Below are 23058 nucleotides of genomic sequence, written 5' to 3' on the forward strand. Positions count from 1 at the left end.
ATACTAATCCAGTGAGTAGAGAATTGATGGAACAGGATTTCAGTGTAATCCTAGAATACCTCTTTACAAAATACTAATCAGTTACAAAGGGGGAAATCCAGTGAATTTAAGGTGGAGAAACTGGGCAGCAAAATTGCCAGGTGATAAGGATTTGTATCAGCAGTTGTGGGACAGATTGACATCCTGAGCTTCCTGATCTGATGCACTAAGAAATGCACATTATCATTTATGTGGGATTCCTGACAAGAATGCTTTACTAAGTCTGATCAGGAGGAACTACACTCAGACCCATGTTGAAGGTCATCTTGCAGAATATAAGACCCGAACTCTTCAAAGCCATCAAGGACAAATGACGGGGAAAGACCAACGAACTGCAGAGAAGTGACAACTAAATGCAACCTGTATTCCTTGATAGCATTCTGGGAAGTGACCCTGTTAGGAGAGTTACCATTTGAATGAGGCCTTTGGATTGGATTGTAGTGTTGTGACAAACCTGCTTTTGGAATTTGGAACTTGCTGCTTATGTTAAGAGGATCTATGTTTTAAGTTATACTCCCTGGAGTGTTTGGGGTAGACAGAACCTCATGTCTGCAACTTGCTGTCAAAAGGTTCGGAAAAAGACAAGTAACAATAGTGCAGAAGCAGTTGGGCGGGCACTCGAAGAAATGTGCTAATACATTAACAGTTGGGAAATCTGGGTGAAGAGTTCTTTTCAGTTTTCAACAATTTTAAAATTATTTCAAAATGATTAAATTTTTGGAAATGGTAAAACATGCGTGTATTTATGAAGGGAAATTCTTGGAATAATTATTTTGGTTAGCATTTTTACAGTGAGAACTGTTAGAGGATGTAAAAAATTAAAGGCAGGAAAAACTTAGGGAGAAGAGCATTGTGTTGCGTGCTGTTTGCTACACACTGTGCCATGTATTCCACACAGTCCCAAAATAAGTTCGTGCTTTTTTACTCAGAATTTAGTATAGCTGTTGGACATAATTTAGCAACTGAAACAAATGTATTCAACACTTACTTACTGAATACCTGCTACATATCAGGCAGCATTCTAAGCACTGGGAGAACAGAAAACAAAATAAAATCTTTGCCCTCAAGGAATTGCATTTTAGTGAAGAGAGACAGTGCTGAAATAAATAAAATATGTATACTGCTACATGGTGTTCAGTGCTCTAGAGAAAGGTAAATTAAGGAAAGGAGTCTGGGAACATTGGGGTGGGGATTGTAGTTTTAGGTATGTTAAGTCTATCCAAAGAGGGTGATATTTGAGCAAATACTGATGGAAATGAGGAAGCAAGCCCTGTAGGAAGTAAATACTCAAGGGAAGTAAATTCTGGCAGAGCACACAGCAAGTGCAAATATAGAGATGGAAGTTTTTGTGATATGGATACAAGGAGGCCTGAGGGGCTGGAACAGAGTGAAGGAGCAGAAAGTAGTACGAGTAAGATCAGAGAAGTAACAGAAAGTCAAATAGCACAAGCGTTGTAGTTCATTATGAGGACGTTCGTTTTTAATCTGAGTAAGATGGGCAACCATTAGAGAGAGGGACTTGAGAAGGACAGAATATGATTTATATTTTAACAGTCACTGTGGCTATTTAGAGTAGATTATAGGTAGTTGAAGGCAAGAGAGAAGTAAGGGAGACCAGTTGAATCTTACTGCAGCAAGGTGGCTTTTCCAAGGTGGTAACAGGAGAATTAATAGAGTTGATGGGAAAACTGGTAGGGTTATCCATGTCTTTTAAGGATAGGACCAGTAGGATTTGCTGACAGGTTGAATGTAGGGCTTGAGAAATAGAAGGAACCAGGGACTAACTCAGCAGTAGGAAAATAATAATGGAGATGGAGAAGATTATAGGACAAAAAGACTTGAAGAGAAAGATCAGAAGTTCCCTTTTAGACATACTAAATTTGAGGTGCCTGTCAGACAACCAGGTGGAGATGTTGACTAAGAAGTTTGAAATGCAAGTTCAAAAGAGAGATCCAGACTTGGGATACAGATTAAGAAGTCATTTAAACTATGAGACTATATGAGATCACTAAAACTATGTGGGAATAGGAGAAAAGAGGGCAGTTGCAAGACAAAGAACCAACACTGGAGGCTGTGATGGTGCACTGGAACCCAAACCTATTCTCAGTGGCCCCAAAAAGTAACAGCTGCTAAAATAAAGGCAAAACCATGAGAGTATAGTATGCTGAAAGCCAAGTGAAGGAAATGGTTTCAGAAAAGAATGGGAGGAGGGGAACGGGGCAGTAAAAATAGATGAGTTTTTTTTAAGAGTTTGCTGTTAAAAAGCAGAAAAATGGGGCAGTGGATGGTAGGAGGAAAGGAGCCAAGAGTTTTGTTTTTAGCTGGGAAAAGTTAAAGCATGTTTATATGTTGATAAGAGTGATCCAGTAAAATGGAAGCCTAGGTGATACAGGAGAGGGAGGAAAATTGCTGAGTAGTGTCCGTAAGTAGGCAAGAAAGGTTGGGTACTGTTGCACAAGTGGAAGGACTGACTTTAGAAGCATGGCCATTTCGGGGCACCTGATGACTCAGTCATTTAAGCTTATGGCTTGATTTCAGCTCAGGTCATGATCTCAGGGTCCTGGGATCAAGCCCCACGTCAGGCTCCGAGCTTCTTGGGGGAGTTTGCTTGAGATTCTCTACACCCCACCCCATCCCCCGACCCCAGCAGCTCCGTGTGTGCGCTCTCTCACGCTCGTTCTCTCCGTCTTTCTCAAATAAATAAAATCTAAAAAAAAAAAAAAGAAAAGAAAAGAAAAAAGAAACATGGCCATTTAATCCATTGTAATAGGAGGGAACACTAATACAAGTGGTGAGAATTTGTAGAAGGACCCTGATTGTTCCTGCTTTCTCAGTAAAATTGTAAGCAAAATCATCAGCTGAGATTGAGAATGGGAGAGGAAGGAGAGCTAGAGATTTGAGAAGAAAATTCGAATAGTCATTTAAGAGAGTAGGGAAATAAAGTACCAGAAAAATGTCATGATAGCCAGTCAACCTTAGGGGCCTACTTGAAGTAAATTGTCATGTGTTTATTTGTCCAGTTATATCTGCAGAGGCAAAAGTTGGGTTTAACCAGGGTTGTTTTATTTTGTTGGGGGAAAGGTTGAGAGGGAAGGGAGTATGTGAGAGATAAGAGGTATCAAGGGTATATGCAACGTGATTATGGTGATTGACCCTGGGATTTCAGCGGGCTAAGGTTACTGGTGAGGTGAGACCAAAGGACAGGGAAAAATTCTAAGAGCACTTATAGGACCTTAAGGTTTATTGGATTATTGGTACTTGGGCACTAGAGAGAGGTGGAAAGAAGGATCAGCTGGTTGGATATTAAAATCGTCAAGAATTACGACAAAAGTAATGTTAGAGATGGTGATAATGAGCCAGGAACTAAATTCTTCAAGGACTGAGGGAGAATGACCAAGTATTCACTGAGGACAACTTCCACAGTGGGGAAGGAGGTGGGTGGTATTGTGTGATGACATGAGATTGAAAACATAGGAGCAAGGAGAACCATCCCTAGCAGGCCAACTTATGGGCTGAGATTAATTTGTACTTTCCATAACTCATTAGCCCCCTAATCTAAATTTTGAATCCTTCTTTAAAAGAGTAAGTAAAATAAATAAAAGAGCAAATGTGTTAAAATTTATTTTACAAATATTTAGTTGGTGCTTCCCTGAAGTTTTAGTAATTCAAAAAACTGACTTTAACAAACCTATCACTTTAAGATACTTTTCAGTTTTGTGTTCAGTAGTATAGCTAATTGAATTATATCTCAAAACTTTTAACATGTTAAAAAAAAAAACTTATCCACGTTTATAACTTAGATATGATTACTTATTTTGTGTTAGCATACATACCAGAGACCATTTTTTGTGTATTTACTGGGAACTTAATAAATTATTTGCTTGATTAAAGACACCAATGTTTAGTTGTCTCTCCTTTCTTCTAGATTACATACCGGTTACGGCACCTTCTTCGAGCAAGGTGTGATGCTTCCCCAGTGACCAACAATACCATCCAGTTTCACTGTGATCCTAGTTTCTGGGCTCAAAATATTATCAATTTAGGTAGGCCCTTATGTCCGTTTTCTGAAAGTGCCATTTGTTTCTAGAACTCTTCATGATTATGATATGTTATTGAAAATGTATTCCCTTCCACCCCCGAAGTGTTTTTATTACCTTGTTTTGAAGACATGGAATTTTTGCCAGTATTTTATTGTTATGTATATATGTGTGACGCATGCATGAATACAAGTACACATGTAAATAAATGGATATGAACATCCTTTATATTGACTCACAGGGTATCTATCTAGACTTTGGGATTTAGAAGTTCTTTTTTCCGTAGAATCTTGTTTCTATTGTTAACTATAGGTTTATCAGAATGGGATAATAAAACTTTTGACTCATGACTGCCATTGATACAGGATTTTTGATATTTGGAATGTTTTCTGATAAAATAGTATTTCTCATATTGGCTTACTTACTTTTTATACCCAGTCATGAAGCACCTAAGGGTTCATTTGCTTGATCTTGCTAGGGGAGACTTCTCATGTTTTTATTCTGCCTTTTATGTAATAACTACATATTTTTAAACTTACAAATTAGAGTGTAACATGCACACAGAAAAGTGCCCCAGTTTTAAGTATTAGAGCCCACTGAATTGTCACAAAGGGAGACTATCATTTTGGCAAGATTAGAAGCTCAAATATCTTTGCAGGCAGTTCAGCAGAAAGTTATTCCTTTAGCTTCCCTACAGTATTTGCTAGTAGAAAAAGTCTTCCCTTTTTGCCTCTTCATTTCTCACGGGGAATCTATAGAAGTAGAAATGTAAGAATTCCCTATACATTCTTCATCAGCCACCAACTCAGTCCCTTTGATGACAGTTTTTGGTCTCATTGACTATGTTTCAAAATCATCAAAGATGGTTGCTCTCCTTCCCTAGGCTAGATTCTGGGTAGGAAAGGAAGAAATGGCTGGAAAGGGAGAGAGCCAGTGCTGTCATAATATACCAAGAAAGGAAGCAATAAGCTTACACAAATCTCATCCATACAACAGAAGAATAAAAAGGATGGTGATAAGGTGACCCCTGTGGCTCAGTTTCAAAGTGCATGCAGCAACATATTTATTGATAGGTAGCAGGCATCTGGAATCACACACAGTCTCACCTATATTACTAAAAAGAAGCATCTTAATACAAAGTGTGTTTATAAGTAACTCTTACCCTTCCCCACTGAACCACCACACAGTCAGCTCTACAGAGTACCTATCCACATAATATATCATATACGGAAATATATGTACTTATAAGCATATTGCTTATACTATAAAACCACATGATGTAGACATAGGTAAAATTAAGAATATGTGTGTAACTATAACACATAAGTGGATATAGTTTTAGATAAATCTGTGTCAGCAAAAACAAAAACAGCATCCCTATTTGTGAAGTTTGTGAAAATCCTATAATAAAATTAAACCGTATCCTTTACTGTAAGTCTTCTCAGAGCTATCATGTACAGCTGTGTAAATTGTCATTTACAATGAGATTTGCATTTTAAATATTCTAAGAAGGAGACAAGTTTCCCAAACTTGTTTATCCATGGCTTCTGAGAAATAGAAGAGTGTGAGGGAAAAATATTGATATAGATGAACATTCAATTAATGTCTTGGTGAGTTTGGGTAAGTTGTTCAATCTCTCTGAACCCTTAGATCCCTTATCTATAAAAAGGACTTATGGATATACATAGACTTGATATCATATTGCCTAACATACAGTGAGTATTTAATCAATGATAACCATATTTTTTTTAGGATGTTTATGCTTAGTAAATCAGAAACATTTGAGTCTCTACTGTTGAAGTCAAGCTTTGCCTTGTGCTTTAATCAGACCTATTCAGAGGCACGCTTAAATTCTAAAAGTGTAACTGTAAGCCAGAGTATTGTCTGTCAGAGAACTGATGTATTATGCACTGTGAAGACATAAGGATTTGAGAGATTACAAATTGCTCATACTAAAGAATCAGAAATATATTGTGGAGTTTTAGAACCAATGTCAGGTTTGCCTGTTTTGTTTTGATAAACGACTGCAGTTAAGACATAGTATGAGGCTCCTTGAGCACACTACAAGGCCTCCCTTTTTCAACTACATGTCTGTTTGTGGCCGGTTTTCTTCAGGTATTTCAACCCAAACAATATATAATGACAGATAGTGCAAAAACAGATAGGAGAGTTCAACTTTTAGGCGAGACATGTTAAAGAGATTTTTAAAAATACTAAAACAGTCACTAATATTTTTGAAAAGTTATTTTTCATAAAAATGTTATTATAGGTCTGTTATTTTTAAATGAATTAATAATAAGTAAAAAATGTTTTTAATGGTTTCTAATATGGTAAAATTTGATAGCTAGAACTTACATAAGCAAAAGCTCTTTGGGGCCTTCTATTTTTAAGAGTGTAAACTGTTTCTGAGACCAAAAAATTTCTTGGCAATTTGGAGTTCAGCAAAAATAGCCTTACAAAATACGGTATTTCACTATCAGAAAAACTTGAGAACTCAACTTTTTCTCTTTGATTAGGTTCTTTAGTAATTGAAGATAAAGAGAGTCAGCCACAAATGCCTAAGCAGAATCCTGTCGTGGAACAGAATTCACAGCCACCAGGTGGTTTATCTTCAAACCAGTTATCCAAGTTTCCAACACAGATCAGCCTAGCTCAGTTACGACTCCAGCATATGCAGCAACAGGTAATGGCTCAGAGGCAACAGGTGCAACGGAGGCCAGCACCTGTGGGTTTACCAAACCCTAGAATGCAGGGGCCCATCCAGCAACCTTCCATCTCTCATCAGGTAAATTTGGAAGCAGGCCTGTCCTAACTTAGATAATTATAGTACAATTGTATTCAGCATCTCTTAAGATAACCAAGACATCTGTCATCTATGATCTGAATATATGAATCTATAAAACTTTATCAAAAGTATCCCTGAGTTAACTCCTAGTTTTTAGTCCTTCACAAAAAGAAATTAATGGTTTATTGAGCTGGTACAACTATTTTCATATACTCTTTGTTGTCTTCAAATTATAACCGAGGATAAATCGTTGCATTCCTAAACAACCCATGCCTATGGCTGATGGTAAAGTTGTGTATCTGTAACTCATCATTCCTGTGTTAGTGCTTCAGAATGATTCGTTCTTCAGTTATCTGGTCTTTGTGGGGAGGCACTGTTGAGGAAAACCACCGCACGTCTTAGAAATTAGGGTAAAACGAAATAGGAAAGGGTTGGGGAGTGGTTCACTAGAAATCTCCCTTCTTCAGACTCTATTTCTGAGCAGGTATTCCATGAACCATTCTTATTTTTACTAGGTATGAAGTACTCCATTTACTTCTAATCTGATTTTTGAAGATAAGTTTATATGTTCTGTTAAGGAGTTTCACCATCCTACTCAAGTTAGATCTGGGCATACTTACTAAAATTTACTCAGGAATGTAAAGTCTTAGTAATTCATACAAATTGTTATTTATTAATTTATACTCTTCCTATTTCTGAGAAGGATTTGAAGTGGTATACTTCAAATGGATTGACATGAATGAAATGGAACAGGGTTTAATAAGAATCAAAGTGTGCAGAACTAGGCTAAGAATTCTTTTTACTTGAGAACAAGACTTAGAGCAGAATTTTTTTCTCAACCAAAGAAAAGAAACAGATATAATATCTATATTATTTGGTAAAAAGGAAACATGCCAGTTAACTAGGGAAGAAACGTTTTACTAGTATTTTTCTAGCACTAAGAGGAATGTATAATGTGGTTCTTTATGAAAAAGTAATTAAATGGCATAATAGTATTTTTTGTAGCAAATTTACACAATGTGGAATTGGTCTTCATAGGGCTCTTACTTCAACCCTGAATAAAGTTATGGACATGGGTAGATCCTGATTTTGTCAAGTTGCTTCTGTGAAGACCTAAAGCAATTTATTTCAGGCTTATGGTTTTGTAGAATTTGATTAAGAAGGCATGTCAAATCCAGGGGAATATTAATACACCCTGTAGATTATTCCTCTAGAACTTTGTTTTAACTCATGTTTTACAGGAAGTAATTAATAAAGAATTTAAGAGGTCTTTGGTGAGTGTTCCATGGCAAAAGACTTGTACACTTTAGATACCAGGAGCACAACTGACAGAGTTGAAATTTTAAGAAAATTGAGGAATAATTTTGTCATTACCTCTGCAGACTGATATTCTGCAGGTAGACTTCAAAGAGTACCAAAATATTTCTAAAGATAAATTTAAAAAGAAAAGAGAGTTGAGTGCCTAGTACTAAGCATTTGCATGATTAATATTTAAGTGTCTGGGAGATAGAAAAGTGATTTTTATTTAAGTTTATATAATGTGAAAAAGATAAATTCATTATTTGTGTTAATTGCCATTTCACTAAGAAATAAGGAACTGAGGCAGTTAGTAGATTCTATGTGACTTGGTCCCTCTATAATTGTTATTTATAAGCAGTGACAAAGAAAATGATCTCTGAGCCTTTGGTCTACTTATCTCAGAAATTTGCTTTTGATCTTATTTTTCCTCTCTAGGGTTTACTGCTGTATAATCTATATAATACACAATCTGTATTATGAAACCTATTTTTCCCTCTTAGAAATAAAGTAATTTTCACATCTTTTGGTCATTTCCTCACACAGTATTGTTTTTCTACTACTTTCAGTGACTCCTGAATCTTCTTTCATACTCATTTTTATTTTTATCTCTCATTTTTATGTGTTCTCTGCCAAATACTCATACATTTTTCACTCGTCAATTTGTCCTCCTCCACAAGCTTTTTCACTGCTCTGCCTAGCTGTGTACTTAGTTTCCTACCAGTTTATTTACATGTAAGTGTGGGAAGGTGTCTGTCTATAAGGAGGCTGTGTGTGCCTCTGGCTTTGTGGGTATGCTCAAATCATACTCTACATCTGTCCATAGGACACAGTTAAATTTAATTGCTTACATGAGAGTCCCTTATTTCTTCTTCCTCTGAATATTAACCATGTAATCTGCGTGGTTAAAGAGTTGTGTGGTGCAAAGGTAGGATACAGAACTAAGTGATACAAACCTGATAGACTGTGCCTCTGTTTATTCAGCACTATGCAGTCTACTCCAGTGGACAGGTTGCAGTTTGTTAGCACTGTCACCTGTGTTGTTTTATACATAATTCATAGCAGCGGTTCTCACTCCTGGGTCAGATTTACTGCTGTGGAGATACTCTTGTACATATGTGTACTTTAATTTTCCTGAACAGTGGATGGATGTTAGAAGGACATCCACTATCCTTCATGGTTATTATGCACAGCTGGGGACTACTGACCTAGAATACAATCAAAACCTGAAATCATAAAGGTACTTAGAGTGAGGGTGAGGATAATGATGTTTATATGTCAGTTTGCTTAAGTGCTCAATTATTTCTCTGTTCTCTTTTTTCCTTCTGTATCTTCCTTGCAAATTAGTTGATTCCATTTAATTAAAGTAGCACTGGTTTTGCTTTTTCTCTTATGCTCATAACTAGTTCCTAGTCTTATTCTTCAAAGTTGCCTTCCCTGCTAACACAATCAAGTATAACAATTTAGGAGAGGGGAAAAAAAGCCCCTCACGTCTTATCAAACTCTGAGCTCCTTGATGGCAGGGTTGACATCCATTCCGACACCGATTTCTCAGAGTACGTTATTCTAGCATCAAGTGTCCCTTCTTGACTTTATCAGTGTATAAATCTCAGTCTGGGTGGGGCTGTGAGTGTGGTAGCAAAGGGCTAATGTAAGTTCCTTTATTCTCTCTTAAAGACCATTTTGGATGATTTCCACACTTTTTAAAAAGGTATCGCTTAGATAAATTTAGAAGTTTTTCACTATTTCCACTGTAATTCCCCAACTGTTTTCTGTTTGTGTTTCTCTGATACAAAACCCTTCAAATCACAAAACTTCAAAAATCAAAGAGAATTGCTATGGCTTCAGGCTTATGCGTCCATACAGTTATGACATTTCCTCTAATATTTTTCTCTTCTGCACCCACAGAATTTCCCTTGGTCTTGAAACAGTATCTAAATCTATTTTTCATTGGGTCCATAATTGCTGGCCCCTCTCGAGAGTTACTGAGGGTGAACCCAGTGCCAACTAATTTGTAAGAGAGGGGAAAGAGAAGCATTTACCCAGGAAAGGAAAGTAAATTCCACAAATGAGAAAGGAAAAGCAAAAATAGAGGGCAGGCCTCCCTTTTATAGCTGTCTTCCTTCAGAGGACCAAAAGTTAAGGTGCTGTTACTTTAGCCCTACAAATTTCACATTTGTCCCCTTGTGAATATGGAAGTTAATACTCCCCTTTCTGAGAAGTTCTAATCATATACAGTTTAGAGAGCTAAAAATAAGTACTTGCTTTACAATAAGTTGCCAACCATAGAATTGGTTCACCACGAGACTGCGACTGGCATATAGGGTTACCTTTTTTTAGAACATTGGTCTCAATTTCCACGGCTAGCATTTATGCACAAAGAGGGTTTGCCTTCCCATCCCTTGCCCTATTGTGTAACCCACCAATGTTGTCCTTGAAGAGTTTCCATTTGAAATCTATTTTTCTTTAGGGAAATTCATCCTCTTAGCTCTAATGAGTACCTTAATCCGCCCCCAGCTACACCCAGCAGGTGTTTTGGTGATGACATGGCAGAGTAGGTTTGGATTAAAGATCTAGTGCTGCCTTTTACTAGCTGTGTGACCTTTTTCAAGTTCTCTAAGCTTTCTAATGTTCAGTGTCCTCATTTGTGAAATGAGGGGAAGGTAATAATGAAGTAACACATGTAAAATGCTAATCATAATGCCTGGCATTTGGTTTGACCTCAGTAAGATCTAAAACTCATTAATTTTTAAATGTTATTAATAACAACTGTTTTCCTTATTCGTGATTTATTGGTTAAGAGTGCAGACCTTGGAGCCAGAGTGCTTGAGTTCAAGTTCCAGCTTCCTCTTTTATTATTTTCATTAATCTGAGGCAGGTTATTTAAATTCTCTATACCTCAGTTTCCTTTTCTGTAAAATGAACAGAATCCCTACCTCATAGTATTATTGTGAAGATTAAATGAATTAACTCATGTAAAGCCCTTAAAGCAGTACCTGGCATGTAACAACCGCTCTGTAAATGCTAGCAATTATTATTCTACCATCACATTATTTTAGGAGATCTGAAGAGGGCAGTTCTTTGCAAAATGTAATCATCGGGGACTTCTAAGGATACCAAACACAAATTTTCCCTACTTCGTAACATGGCCTACGTCCAGTCCTTTTGTAACCTACTTAAAGTTGGAAACCCCTCTCCCAAGGCTCTTTCCTAATAAAACTTATCACATAGTTATACACATTCTGGAAGGCTGCCTCCTTCCCCCATACCCTTGTTGTAGTATTAATAAATTATTCATCTGTGACAAAGGTGGTGTCTTTCTGTGAAAGTTACAGAGTTCTCTATAATTTGTCTTACAAGAGATGATTGTCACTAAATTGGCATAATTTCTTTTTTCCAGCAACCCCCTCCACGTTTGATAAATTTTCAAAATCACAGCCCCAAACCCAATGGACCAGTTCTTCCTCCACATCCTCAACAGCTAAGATATCCACCAAATCAGAACATGCCACGACAAGCAATAAAGCCCAACCCACTACAGATGGCTTTTTTGGCTCAACAAGCTATAAAACAGGTATATATATTTACTTTCTTCAGTTTCTTGTTCTGCTTCTCTATTTTCAAATCACATTAAATTTATAGATAAAGCAATGAAGAGCCAGAGCGAGCATTTTTGGGGGGGGGGGATTTATTTATTTGAGAGAGAGAAAGTGCATGAGTGGTGGGGAGGGGCAGAGGGAGAAGGAGAGAGAATCCTCAAGCAGACTCCCTGATGAGCATGGAGCCCAACACGGGGCTCAATCCAGGACCCTGAAATCATGACAGCCGAAAGCAAGCAGTTGGGTGCTTAACTGACTGAGCCGCCCAGGCACCCCCCTTCTTTTTTTCTTTTTTTAAATAAATGTGAGTTACCAAGTTTATTATACACAGACCTAAAGAGACAAAGCTAAGAGAAAAGGTCTTGATTTGTAATTAACAAGAAAAATCAAGCCACTTATATTGATATTAGAGTGAAGTCCCAGAATAATCAGCAAGTCATAGGTATGAATTTTGGCAATACTGATAGGTATAGCTTTTAGCAGAGTGCATTAAGACAGAAGTATTCTAACAAATACAGATTATATTTCTGCAAAAGAGAACATGAATGAATCTTTAAATTGTTACAAGGAGGGGCGCTTGGGTGGCTCAGTCGTTAAGCGTTGCCTTCATCTCGGGAAGCCCTTCATCGGGCTCCCTGCCTCGCGGGAAGCCCGCTTCTCCCTCTCCCACTCCCCCTGCTAGTGTTCCTGCTCTTGCTATCTCTCTCTCTGTCAAATAAATAAATAAAATCTTAAAAAAAAAAAAAAGCTGCAGGGAATGCCCTGCGGCATTCCTATAAAAAAATAAAAATAAATAAAAAATAAATTGTTACAAGGAGACTTCCTAAAAACAAACTGACAATTTTAATATGGGGTACATATATATATATCTGATTAAGTTTAATATTTAATTATATATTAAATCTGATAAAGTTTAATATATTCTTAATGTCTTTGGGTAAAAATACTTTTTAGATATGACATTACTTTTTAACAAGTAAAAGTTCAGGGCGCCTGGGTGTCTCAGTCGTTAAGCGTCTGCCTTCGGCTCAGGTCATGATCCCAGGGTGCTGGGATCAAACCCTGCATCAGGCTCACTGTTCTACGGGAAGCTTGCCTCTCCCTCTCCCTCTCCCCACTGCTTGTGTTCCCTCTCTCACTGTCTCTCTCTCTGTCAAATAAATAAATAAAATCTTTAAAACAAAACAAAAGTTCTCTCTTTGTCTTCTCCAAGAATTCGTGTCAAATCTTTCCAGCTTAACACTTGTAGTTTGAGTTCAGTTTTCAGTTTTTTTTGCCAAAGCCAAAATAAGAAATATGATGCTATTTTCATAATTCTGTGGCATTCATTTATGAAAATTCTGTTCTAAAAAGTACACACACTGTGTGTGTGCGCGCGCATATGTATGTGTGTGGTTATAATTAGTTTGGCTTTGCTGTAATATCACCAAACTAATTCTTAAATAATATTTAATAAAAATACTTTTAAATAAAAAGCATACCTTTCTCTATTTCATCGGTAGAGGGAGGGACAAGGGGCCCAAGCTATAGTTTAACCTTAAATTCTGTTTACTTTCCAAATAATTTTGTGACCTTGTACAAGTTTAATCTTTTAAATGTCATTTGCCCCAACTATACATTGAGTACCTTGCAGAGTTGTGCTGAAACTGAGTGCTAACATACACAGAAACAGCTAGCACATTCTTTGTACACAAATGTGTACTTTACCTCTTCCTCATTTATTATTTTTAATGGGTAGACACACGCTCTAAGAATGTTTTTTAAAATGTTTCCTGATCAAAAATGTAAACCTGAATGAATAAATGAGCCAACTAGGAAAATATAGTCAGGAATTGGTTTTCAATTGGTTAATTTAATAAACTATAGCATACTTGCACAGGGAGAATACTTTCAGCTCTTGAGAAAATGCAGTAATCTATATGTGCTTATGTGGGAAAAACCATGTTCTAGAATTTTTGTGGGGTATTATCTCATATTTCTGGTTGTGTATGTGTTTTATCATATATATATATATGACGTGTGATATATATATATGTATATACATCATATATATATGACCTATGTATGATATGTGTATATACATGATATATATAAATCTGGAAAGATAACACATTATCTGTAACTGTGATTATTCTGTGGGAGGGGAGGAGGATTAGGGTCCAAAGAAAAAGATGGACGGATGGATGGATGGATATGAGGGGTAGGTAGGTGGTGAAGACATTCACAGGTTTCTTTACACAATTTTTTTGGTAAAGAATATAAATTAGATTTTTCAAAATTGGAATGCTTCTGACACTATCACTCTATATAGGATAGTCTATATATAAACAGTGTGTTTGGAGATTTTTTTTTTCCCTTGCGTAGTCTTGAGATACCTCTTAGTTGCTTTCCTTTTCACCTATATTTTATTATGAAAAATTTCAAACACAAGTTGAAAGAGTTATATAGGAGACAAAGTGTTCTATTTGCCTTCTCATTTATTCTTCCATATACCTATCTATTCATCCATCTATCAAGTGTTCTTATTTTTTGATAGGTTTTGAAGGAAATTGTAGAGAGCATCATGGCTCATCTCTATTACTTCTCATTCCTGATATTCTCTTAGTTACTGTAGCTTTTTTAACATAAATGACGAAGAGTTTCCTCAGATGTTTGTTGAGGTTTATTTATCTGTTCGTATATAAGAAGTGAGTTTTAAGAAAGTCCTGAAAGCCTTGGTCTGGAGCTAATGCTTGATGATTAAGATTTCACGGTAGATTTAAGGCTACGAGGCAGATTTATTGGGAGAATTCCTAGTGTTTCCATCTTTAAGTCTTCTTAGGCTGGTCCAGTTCCCAGAGGATCTTCCTGTCCTCTGCCTAAAATGTAGAGCCTGGCTGCTCCTTGAAGCCACATGGGTAAGAGTGGTAGGAGGCCAGTGGCAGCGTGAGGGAAGCTCAGCATTCAGTGTGAGTGTGCTTTCTTCATCTTCATTTTCAGTGCACTACTTTTCTGCCTTCTGCTGAACCTGGTGCCTTTCAGTCAAATGACACTGTTTTACCTGTTTTAGAGAGTAAACTTCCAGCCTTCATCTGTGGAGGTGGAGGAAGTCCATATTATCTTGGGGTAACTACAGGTAAAGTAGGAAAGGAACATGAGCTTCACTGCTGCTTAAACAGACTCGCGACAGATTATCCTGTTTTCAGCCCCAGATTCACCTCTCGTGCTTCTAATGTCCAAGCCCTTAGGGGTTCTGCAGTCTGTGTTGACTGACTTCTCTGTTTTCCCCACTGCCAGCTTAGGTTTCAGCTTTATCAAATTGATAAGTGGTTTGCTGTTTGTCCATCTTCTTTCCGGCTTCCAAAATGGGATTTCTGTCTTCTTTCCTATGTTTTTTGAGTCAAAAGCCTTTTTAAAAAATTCCCCTTAACTGTTACTTTAGTTTCAGGTGTCTCAGGTAGGGACAGAAGAAAATATAAGTGTTTAGCCCTCCATCTTTACCTCAGAGTTGCTGTCTCTGTGTATATTTCTTTTCCAGTATATATAAGCTTTCCAAGATGGGGTATTTTGGTTTTCTGGTGCATACTAACTGTTTTCTGGTTAAAAAAATCAGTGCTTGGGCGCCTGGGTGGCTCAGTCGGTCAAGCGTCTGCCTTCAGCTCGGGTCCTGATCCCGGGGTCCTGGGATCGAGTCCCGCGTCGGGCTCCCTGCCCCGCGGAGAACCTGCTTCTCCCTGTCCCTCTGCCTGCCTCTCTGCCTACTTGTGCGTGCGCGCTCTCTCTCTCTCTCTGTCAAATAGATAAATAAAATCTTTAAAAAAGAAAAATCAGTGCTTTTTATTTTACATTTTTGGATAGGATTAATGAAAATTATATATATCTGTCCATCTCCTTCCTCCTCCCCCCCCGCCGCCTTTCAGTTCAAATTATAGTTGAATTCAAATAGCGGAATGTGTCTTCTACTTTGTTTTGTAAGAAAGGAACAGGGACTGGTTGGACGTTTCATGTTTTGGCCTGACAGACACCCTTTCTCCTGTCTTGCTGCTGTAGTGGCAGATCAGCAGTGGGCAGGCTGCCACATCAACCGCCAACAGCACGTCCTCGACTCCTTCTAGTCCTACCATTACTAGTGCCGCAGCATATGATGCAAAGGCTTTCGGTTCACCGATGATTGATTTGAGCTCACCAGTGGGAGGTTCTTACAATCTTCCTTCTCTCCCAGATGTAAGTATACAAAAAATTTATACTAAGTGTGTTTCGAAAATTTTAAGTGAACTTAGATCTGGTAAAAGGCTTGAGTTAGTCGGATTATAGGTTGTGTGTTTGGTTTTAGAAGTTATTTTCATTCTTTAGAAATACAACAGAAAAAATAAAAGCGCTAAGCATTTAAACATACTATAGAACATCTTTCATGGCACTGCAGTTAAAGGTGTCTGTCAATGAATGATTACAGTAATGGACTAGGGAAAGCAGGGAAGTAAGGACCTGGGCAGAGGTGCTGGAAAGTTGAGTTGCTGGAATGTGCTATATTAGAATAAGGTTGGCGGGGGAGGCTAGAATTGAAGACATCAGAAGAGGTGGAGACAAGTTTAACAATGAAAATGAAAACATCTCCTCCCAGATCATACTGGCCAGTGCAGAATTACCTCTGATTTAGTTTATATTTAAATTAAATACATGTACTTGCTGTCTTTGTCAGTATGACTTTTTAAAAAATCTTTTCCAAAGGCAGAAAATACAATATCCTATAGTCAGATCTCCAAGTATAAGTTGATACTTACTTTACCTTACCTTACCCTGTAAGGTTAGATAATTGTGACACAAACATTAAAAACTTGTAAGAAATATCTTGTCAGATTGTAAAATAATTTTTTTAATTTTCATTTAACTTGGTTTTTCAAGTTACTGAGATCATCTAATATTTCCTACTGGTTGCATCGTTAACCTCACCAGAGTTACTTAATACTTTGTAAAATAATTGCATATACTTTAAATGGGTAAAGTACATGTATTTTTCATACATAGGTGGTACATAGGAAAACTTCTTTTGTCTCACTCCTACAATTTTATTTCAGCTTTTAGGATTACCTCTCAATGTAAATAACTTTTCTTACATTAAGAACCAATAGATCCAGTCACATTCCAGTATGTTTTACACTCTGAAAAGTATTGGCCAAGGTATTGCCAAAAGAATATTAACATAAATGACCCTGTGCACTTACTCCCTCCCCTAAAGAGAACCCACAGACAGTAGAATTGTCCTTCTGCTCTTTTCTCTGCAGTCCTTAGATACAGGTGACCCTTTGTCTCCCAGCCTTGCTCAACTGAAATTCTGTATCTGAACCATAGAATAAAGAAGCTGATTTGAGTGACCATTTTCTCAATCACCTCAAAGATGGTTCATAATTAGCACCATTGTAGATGGAGAGTTGAAAAGTAAATTCATCATACACAATCTGTGCCCTAGGACAGTAGGACTTAAGTCTCTTGTAGAATCCTGATTGAGAAAGGCTGGAACTATATTAAAGAATTAAACTTGAACTTTAATCACAAAGACATTTTGGGGAAATAAATGGTCTATTTAAGCATGGAAAGTATTCGCATCTAAAGAATAAAGTCTTATTCAGTAGAAATTTATCAATATTTTAGCCGAGCAATCAATTAAGAAAGAAGTGTTTCCTTTATACCTGTTATATTAAAGCAAGAATATAGAAAGGATCCATTCTTCCTACCAAATAGTAGTAATGTACTTAAGTGAGGTTATTGTTCTAGAAATGTGTTATGTGTGGGCCTGCTTGATCTATGTAGTGCATACCATAGCACCAGTTCTCAATGTGAGCCAAAGACATGGGGGTCAGAGGCTCCACAAGGTCCTTCCTTTGTAAGGCCAGATTTTCTTCATCTTCTTCAACCAAAACCACACATCATAGCAGATTGTGTGCCGAAGCAGATATAAGAATCCAGTTGGTTGTTAGTAAGCCAGACACTAAAGAGGTTTGCTAAAATGTGAAACTGCTACTTTTCTCATCAACTTTTTTTGGGGGGCTACCTTTTGTTATTTTTAAATAAGTTAAGTATTTTTTTTGTTTCAATTTTTACGGGTGTGAATGACACATGATACTCCCTTATCCTTGCTCATAACTTCTGAACTAGTATGTCCTCAGCATATTTACTAAGATGGAACATTAAGAAGAATGAAAGCTTTTTTCAAGATTGTTTATGGGGAAAATATGCATCAGAACTTCTCAAATAGGATATTTACATATTTTATTATTTGACAGTAATTAAACTATTAAAGTTTTCTATTAAATTTAAACTAGCTTTTAACTTGCAAAGTCAGGATGCCGTGAAATAATTTCTTTTCTTGTAAGATTGACTGTTCAAGTACTATTATGCTGGACAATATTGTGAGGAAAGATACTAGTATAGATCATGGCCAGCCAAGACCACCCTCAAACAGAACCGTCCAGTCACCAAATTCATCAGTGCCATCTCCAGGCCTTGCAGGTAAAGTGGGCTTCTTTTGATTTTGTGAGTGTTTTCCCATTTTTTACTCGACTTGTAATGACTCCCCACCCCTTTTTGTTGGATGATTAAAATGAGTCTGAGTTTTTGGCACTATTTAAAATTAGTATACTTTCAAAGTGGGAAGCAAAGGTTAAACCTCTGTACCTTTTCAGTTTCAATAAAACATAGGCATGAGAGCATTCCCAGGAGGAAATTAGCACTATACATTCTCTTTTTGGTAAGTTTGCCTGTGTTGTGGTCCCTTTTTTTGGATATGAGTTGCCTAGGGTCAAAATTTATCAGTGTCAGTCACTTCTTGGTGGTTTTGTTTGGTATTTAATTAATGTTTAAGGATTTCTAACGTACCTGCTCATTTCCTTTGAGAGAGAAGCACTCTAATACCTACTCCCAGAGATCTTGGCAAAATAGGTGCCTTAGAACAACATAAGGAAGGAGGGGAATTTCTTAAGTCATTCACCAGTCACACAAACGTAATAAAGCAGTTATGCAATTTAAAAGGAGATGGTTATTTAAAACATAAACAAACTTAAAATACAAACAGACTGGAAGAACACTGTTGACAAAATATGGCAGAGAAACTGTTTAATTATAAAACAAGTTTGTACAAATAAATAAGGAAAGTACTCAGTATTGCCCAAGGACATGAGTAGATAACTCCCTGAAGAGGAAATACAAATAGCCAGTAACTTGGGGGATTCAGTCTCACTCGTGGTTATTAAAAATATCAAAACAAGATATAATTTCTAACTGTTGAATTAGCAAAGACTTAAATAGAGAAAATACTCATTGATAAGAATTTGATGAGAGAAGTACTCTGATACATGGGTGGCAGGAATATAAGTTGATAAAACATTTCTGGAAACCATTTTTACAATATTACTAAAGCTGACATTTGTCCTTTACTGACTGTGCTAGGCATTGGATGAAGTATCTTAAATACATTGCCTAGTAGAATATTTGTTTCAGTATCTCCATTAATTGGTCTCTGTGTGGCTTTCTTTCTTGGACTGCTTTTATATCAGTGCCTACCACTTTTTATTGTCTTCTGTAGCTTTCACTGATGCTAGTGTCCTCACTGAGATTTTACCCTGGTTACTCTAATGTGGGACATTTGACAGTGTTTGGAAACATTTTTGATTGTCACACCCTGGGGTGGGAAATATAGAGGGATACTACTAACATCTAATAATTAGTAGAGGCCAGGGATGCTGCTAAACATCCTGCAATGCACAGAGGGCCCCACCCCCCCAAACAAAGAATTATCTGGCCTTAAATGCCAGCAGTACTGAGGTTGAGTACCCCCGCTAGTCTAAAGGAGTTAGACTTTGCTGCGAGTCCAACGACTGCTTATTGTTGTATATAATTTCATTGTGTTCCAGTTTCAGTGTAGTATTAAGTGAGCACATTCAGTAGGAAATAAATACATAATTATTAATCCATTTTATGAATGTGAATGATTTCCTCTTCTTCAGGACCTGTTACTATGACTAGTGTTCACCCACCAATACGTTCACCTAGTGCCTCCAGCGTTGGGAGCCGAGGAAGGTAAACTGACTTAACCTTATTCTCTCATATATAAAATCTCTGATTCGATTTCTCTTGACAGTGCTCCAACATGCTCTTGGTAACTCAATGCATTTTGAACAACTTCCTTTATTTTTAACTTTTAAATTAAAATGTGAATAATTATATATTAATTTGATTAATTAATGGATCAAGTAAATAAAGTGCAGTTTTGTCTTTAAAGGTACAGAAATTGGGGTGGGGGGTAATATGTTGAAAATAAGAAAATACATTTGACTTTAGCCTAATAGCAAGGAAAATTTAAATGAAGTAGGTTTCACATACTGTACTATATAGGAATATGTACAAATACAAGCTCAGTGGGGAAAGAAACAATAACTTTATGCTAACTTCAGTGTCCTCTGACTTTTTTAATGGCCAAACATTAATTCTGCCTTAAAATAAATAAACTCATAGTAGTTGAAATTCTATCTTAGCTTACTGCTTTACTCGTCTATTTCTTACACTTGCAGATTTCTCCTAGATAATGAACCTAGTTCTTAACTTGCCTAATCATATGAAAGAAGCATTCTCACAACAAATGTTGGAGAGGTTGTGGAGAAAGGGGAGCGCTCTTACGCTGTTGGTGGGAATGCAAGTTGGTACAACCACTTTGGAAAACAGTGTGGAGGTTCCTTAAAAATTTTAAAATAGAGCTACCCTATGACCCAGCAATTGCACTACTGGGTATTTACTCCAAAGACACAGATGTAGTGAAAAGAAGGGCCATGTGCACCCCAATGTTCATAGCAGCAATGTCTGCAATAACCAAACTGTGGAAAGAGCTGAGATGCCCTTCAACAGACAAATGCATAAAGAAGATGTGGTCCATATAGACAACGGAATATTACTCGGCCATCAGGAAGGACGAATACCCAACTTTTACATCAACACGGATGAGACTGGAGATTATGCTAAGTGAAATAAGTCAAGCAGATAAAGTCAATTATCATACAGTTTCACTTATTTGTGAACATAAGGAATAGCACGGAGGACATTAGGAGAAGGAAGGGAAAAATGAAGGGGGGGAATCGGAGGGAGAGGTGAACCATGAGAGACTATGGACTCTGAGAAACAAACAGGGTTTTGAAGGGGGGCGGGATGGGTTAGCCTGGTGATGGGTATTAAGGACGGCACGTACTGCATGGAGCACTGGGTGTTATACGAAAACAATGGATCATGGATCACCACATCAAAAACTAATGATGTGTTGTATGGTGACTGACATAACATAATAAAATTAAAAAAAAAAAAAACATTCTCTGAAGAGAAAAAGGTTGCCTTTAATCCTATGAGAACATAGTGGCTATCTGTAAAAGGTTTTTGTCCCACTACACTTTTAAATATCAGAACACCAATAACTTAGGTCTCTAGTTAATTGTCTCCACACTTTGGGACAATAAATCGTTAATGTGAGCGCAGAGTCTCTTTGTCACTGACTAGAGAAGGAAATGGGAAAGCCTAAGAAGATGATGCTAGCTCTAAAATCCTGAATCTGGCTGCCCAGTTGTAGAGCCTCAGAATATTGAAGTCAATTTTCTTTTAATTCAGGTTTTATTTAAATGTATTTAAATGTCTTTCCAGAAGTGTAATGTAACTATTTAGATAGGCTAATATGTAAAACATTTTTTATACATGAAGCTGTTTTGCAGTGTAGCAGTTGCATTTCAGTTATGTATCATTTATTGATAATGGAACATAGTGACCATTGGTGTGAAGTTACAGCATTATGCCTGAAAACTGTTGTTACACTTTGTCTTAAGATACTTAAAGTAGCATTCTTTGATATTTTTTTTTTCCTTTCTTTCTTATAGCTCTGGCTCTTCCAGCAAGCCAGCAGGAGCTGATTCTACACACAAAGTTCCAGTGGTCATGTTGGAGCCAATCCGAATAAAACAGGAAAACAGTGGACCACCTGAAAATTATGATTTTCCTGTTGTTATAGTGAAACAAGAATCAGATGAAGAATCTAGGCCTCAAAATGTAATTTTATTAATTTGGGGGATACTATGGCTATTTGGGGGATAGGATGAAAGAAACTTTTAAATAGCAGATAGGAGGTTATATGTTTGTTATATTTGAAAACTGGGAAATAGACAACTTCAAGGTTGAAAAATTTGAGGAAATCTCTCAGTAAATTAAAAGAAAAAAATGGATGGAAAACAGGGAGAAGGGGCACCTGGGTGGCTCAGTAGGTTAAGCATCTGCCTTCAGCTCAGGTCGTGATCCCAGCGTCCTGGGATCGAGCCCCGCATCAGGCTCCCTGCTTCTCCCTCTCCCTCTGCCTGCCTGTCTGCCTACTTGTGATCTCTCTCTCTGTCTCTCTGTCTCTCTCTCTCTCTCTCTCTGTCAAATAAATAGATAAAATTTTTAAAAAAGAAAACAGGGAGAAGAGTTTGAAAAATCAGAGGCTCAAACAAGGAGGTTGGGCATTTGAGTAAAACACATGGAAGATAATTGCCCACAAAATAATACAAGGAAATTTACTGTAGCTGAAAGCATGATCATTTGAGTTGAAGGGACCCACCAAGTACCAGAACATTAAATGAAAAAAGGGCTCAAGTTATATTGTCATCAGTTTCAGGATACCAGGATTCTAAAAGATTCCAGTGGAAAAAAACACCTTATACAAAGGATCAGATATCATAATAGTACCAGGTCCTCAAAATGGACACTGAAAGATAGTAGGGAAGTATCAAAATTGTGAGGGAAAAATATTTCATAGCCAGAATTCTGTACCCAGGCAAATTATCAGTCATGTGTAAAGATTAAGCATTTTTAGACATGCATGCAGGGTCTCAGAAATTTTAATTCTCATGCACTCATTCTCAGATATTTGAGAATATGCTTTATCAAAAATGGAGTGAACCAAAAAAGAAGGCGGCATAAGATCCCAGAAATGGGATCTAACACAGAAAAGAGTAGTTCCCAGTACAACAACTTCTCTAGTACACCATGTAGCAGAGGACGGAAGACTCCACAGAGATATATGTAAACGCAAAAAGATGTTTAGCAGTATTGAGAGGCATCTTATCACCCTACTGGAGGTTGTGAGAATGACTTAGAGATAGGGAACTAGAGAAGTAAGCAAATGAAAGGAAGGGAGGGAGGAAGGAACAATTGAATCATAGTAAAAACAATAAGACAAAAAAGGAGGTGTAGTCATGGTATATTGTGTGGTTATGTAATGAGCAATATTTAGAGTCCTAATTATATAAACAAACACCTCTAT

The 23058-nt window shown here is 37.1% G+C and overlaps 1 protein-coding gene across 2 annotated transcripts in view; it reads left to right on the plus strand.

Moving 5' to 3' along the window:
* The window catches only part of TRIM24 (tripartite motif containing 24), a 120626-nt gene that overhangs the window by 90815 nt on the left and 6753 nt on the right, over nucleotides 1-23058 (plus strand). The window contains exons 8-14 of one of the 2 annotated variants that reach the window (XM_027573826.2): nucleotides 3965-4082; nucleotides 6593-6759; nucleotides 11558-11731; nucleotides 15786-15959; nucleotides 18107-18242; nucleotides 19736-19808; nucleotides 21641-21809. In XM_027573826.2, the coding sequence (XP_027429627.1) occupies nucleotides 3965-4082; nucleotides 6593-6759; nucleotides 11558-11731; nucleotides 15786-15959; nucleotides 18107-18242; nucleotides 19736-19808; nucleotides 21641-21809 (1011 nt within the window). Of the gene's footprint in view, nucleotides 1-3964; nucleotides 4083-6592; nucleotides 6862-11557; nucleotides 11732-15785; nucleotides 15960-18106; nucleotides 18243-19735; nucleotides 19809-21640; nucleotides 21810-23058 lie in introns of both variants that reach the window. The other variant, XM_027573825.2, reaches the window with a different exon arrangement.

Source organism: Zalophus californianus, chromosome 12 (assembly GCF_009762305.2).
Source record: "Zalophus californianus isolate mZalCal1 chromosome 12, mZalCal1.pri.v2, whole genome shotgun sequence".
In the NCBI taxonomy this organism is placed as follows: domain Eukaryota; kingdom Metazoa; phylum Chordata; class Mammalia; order Carnivora; family Otariidae; genus Zalophus; species Zalophus californianus.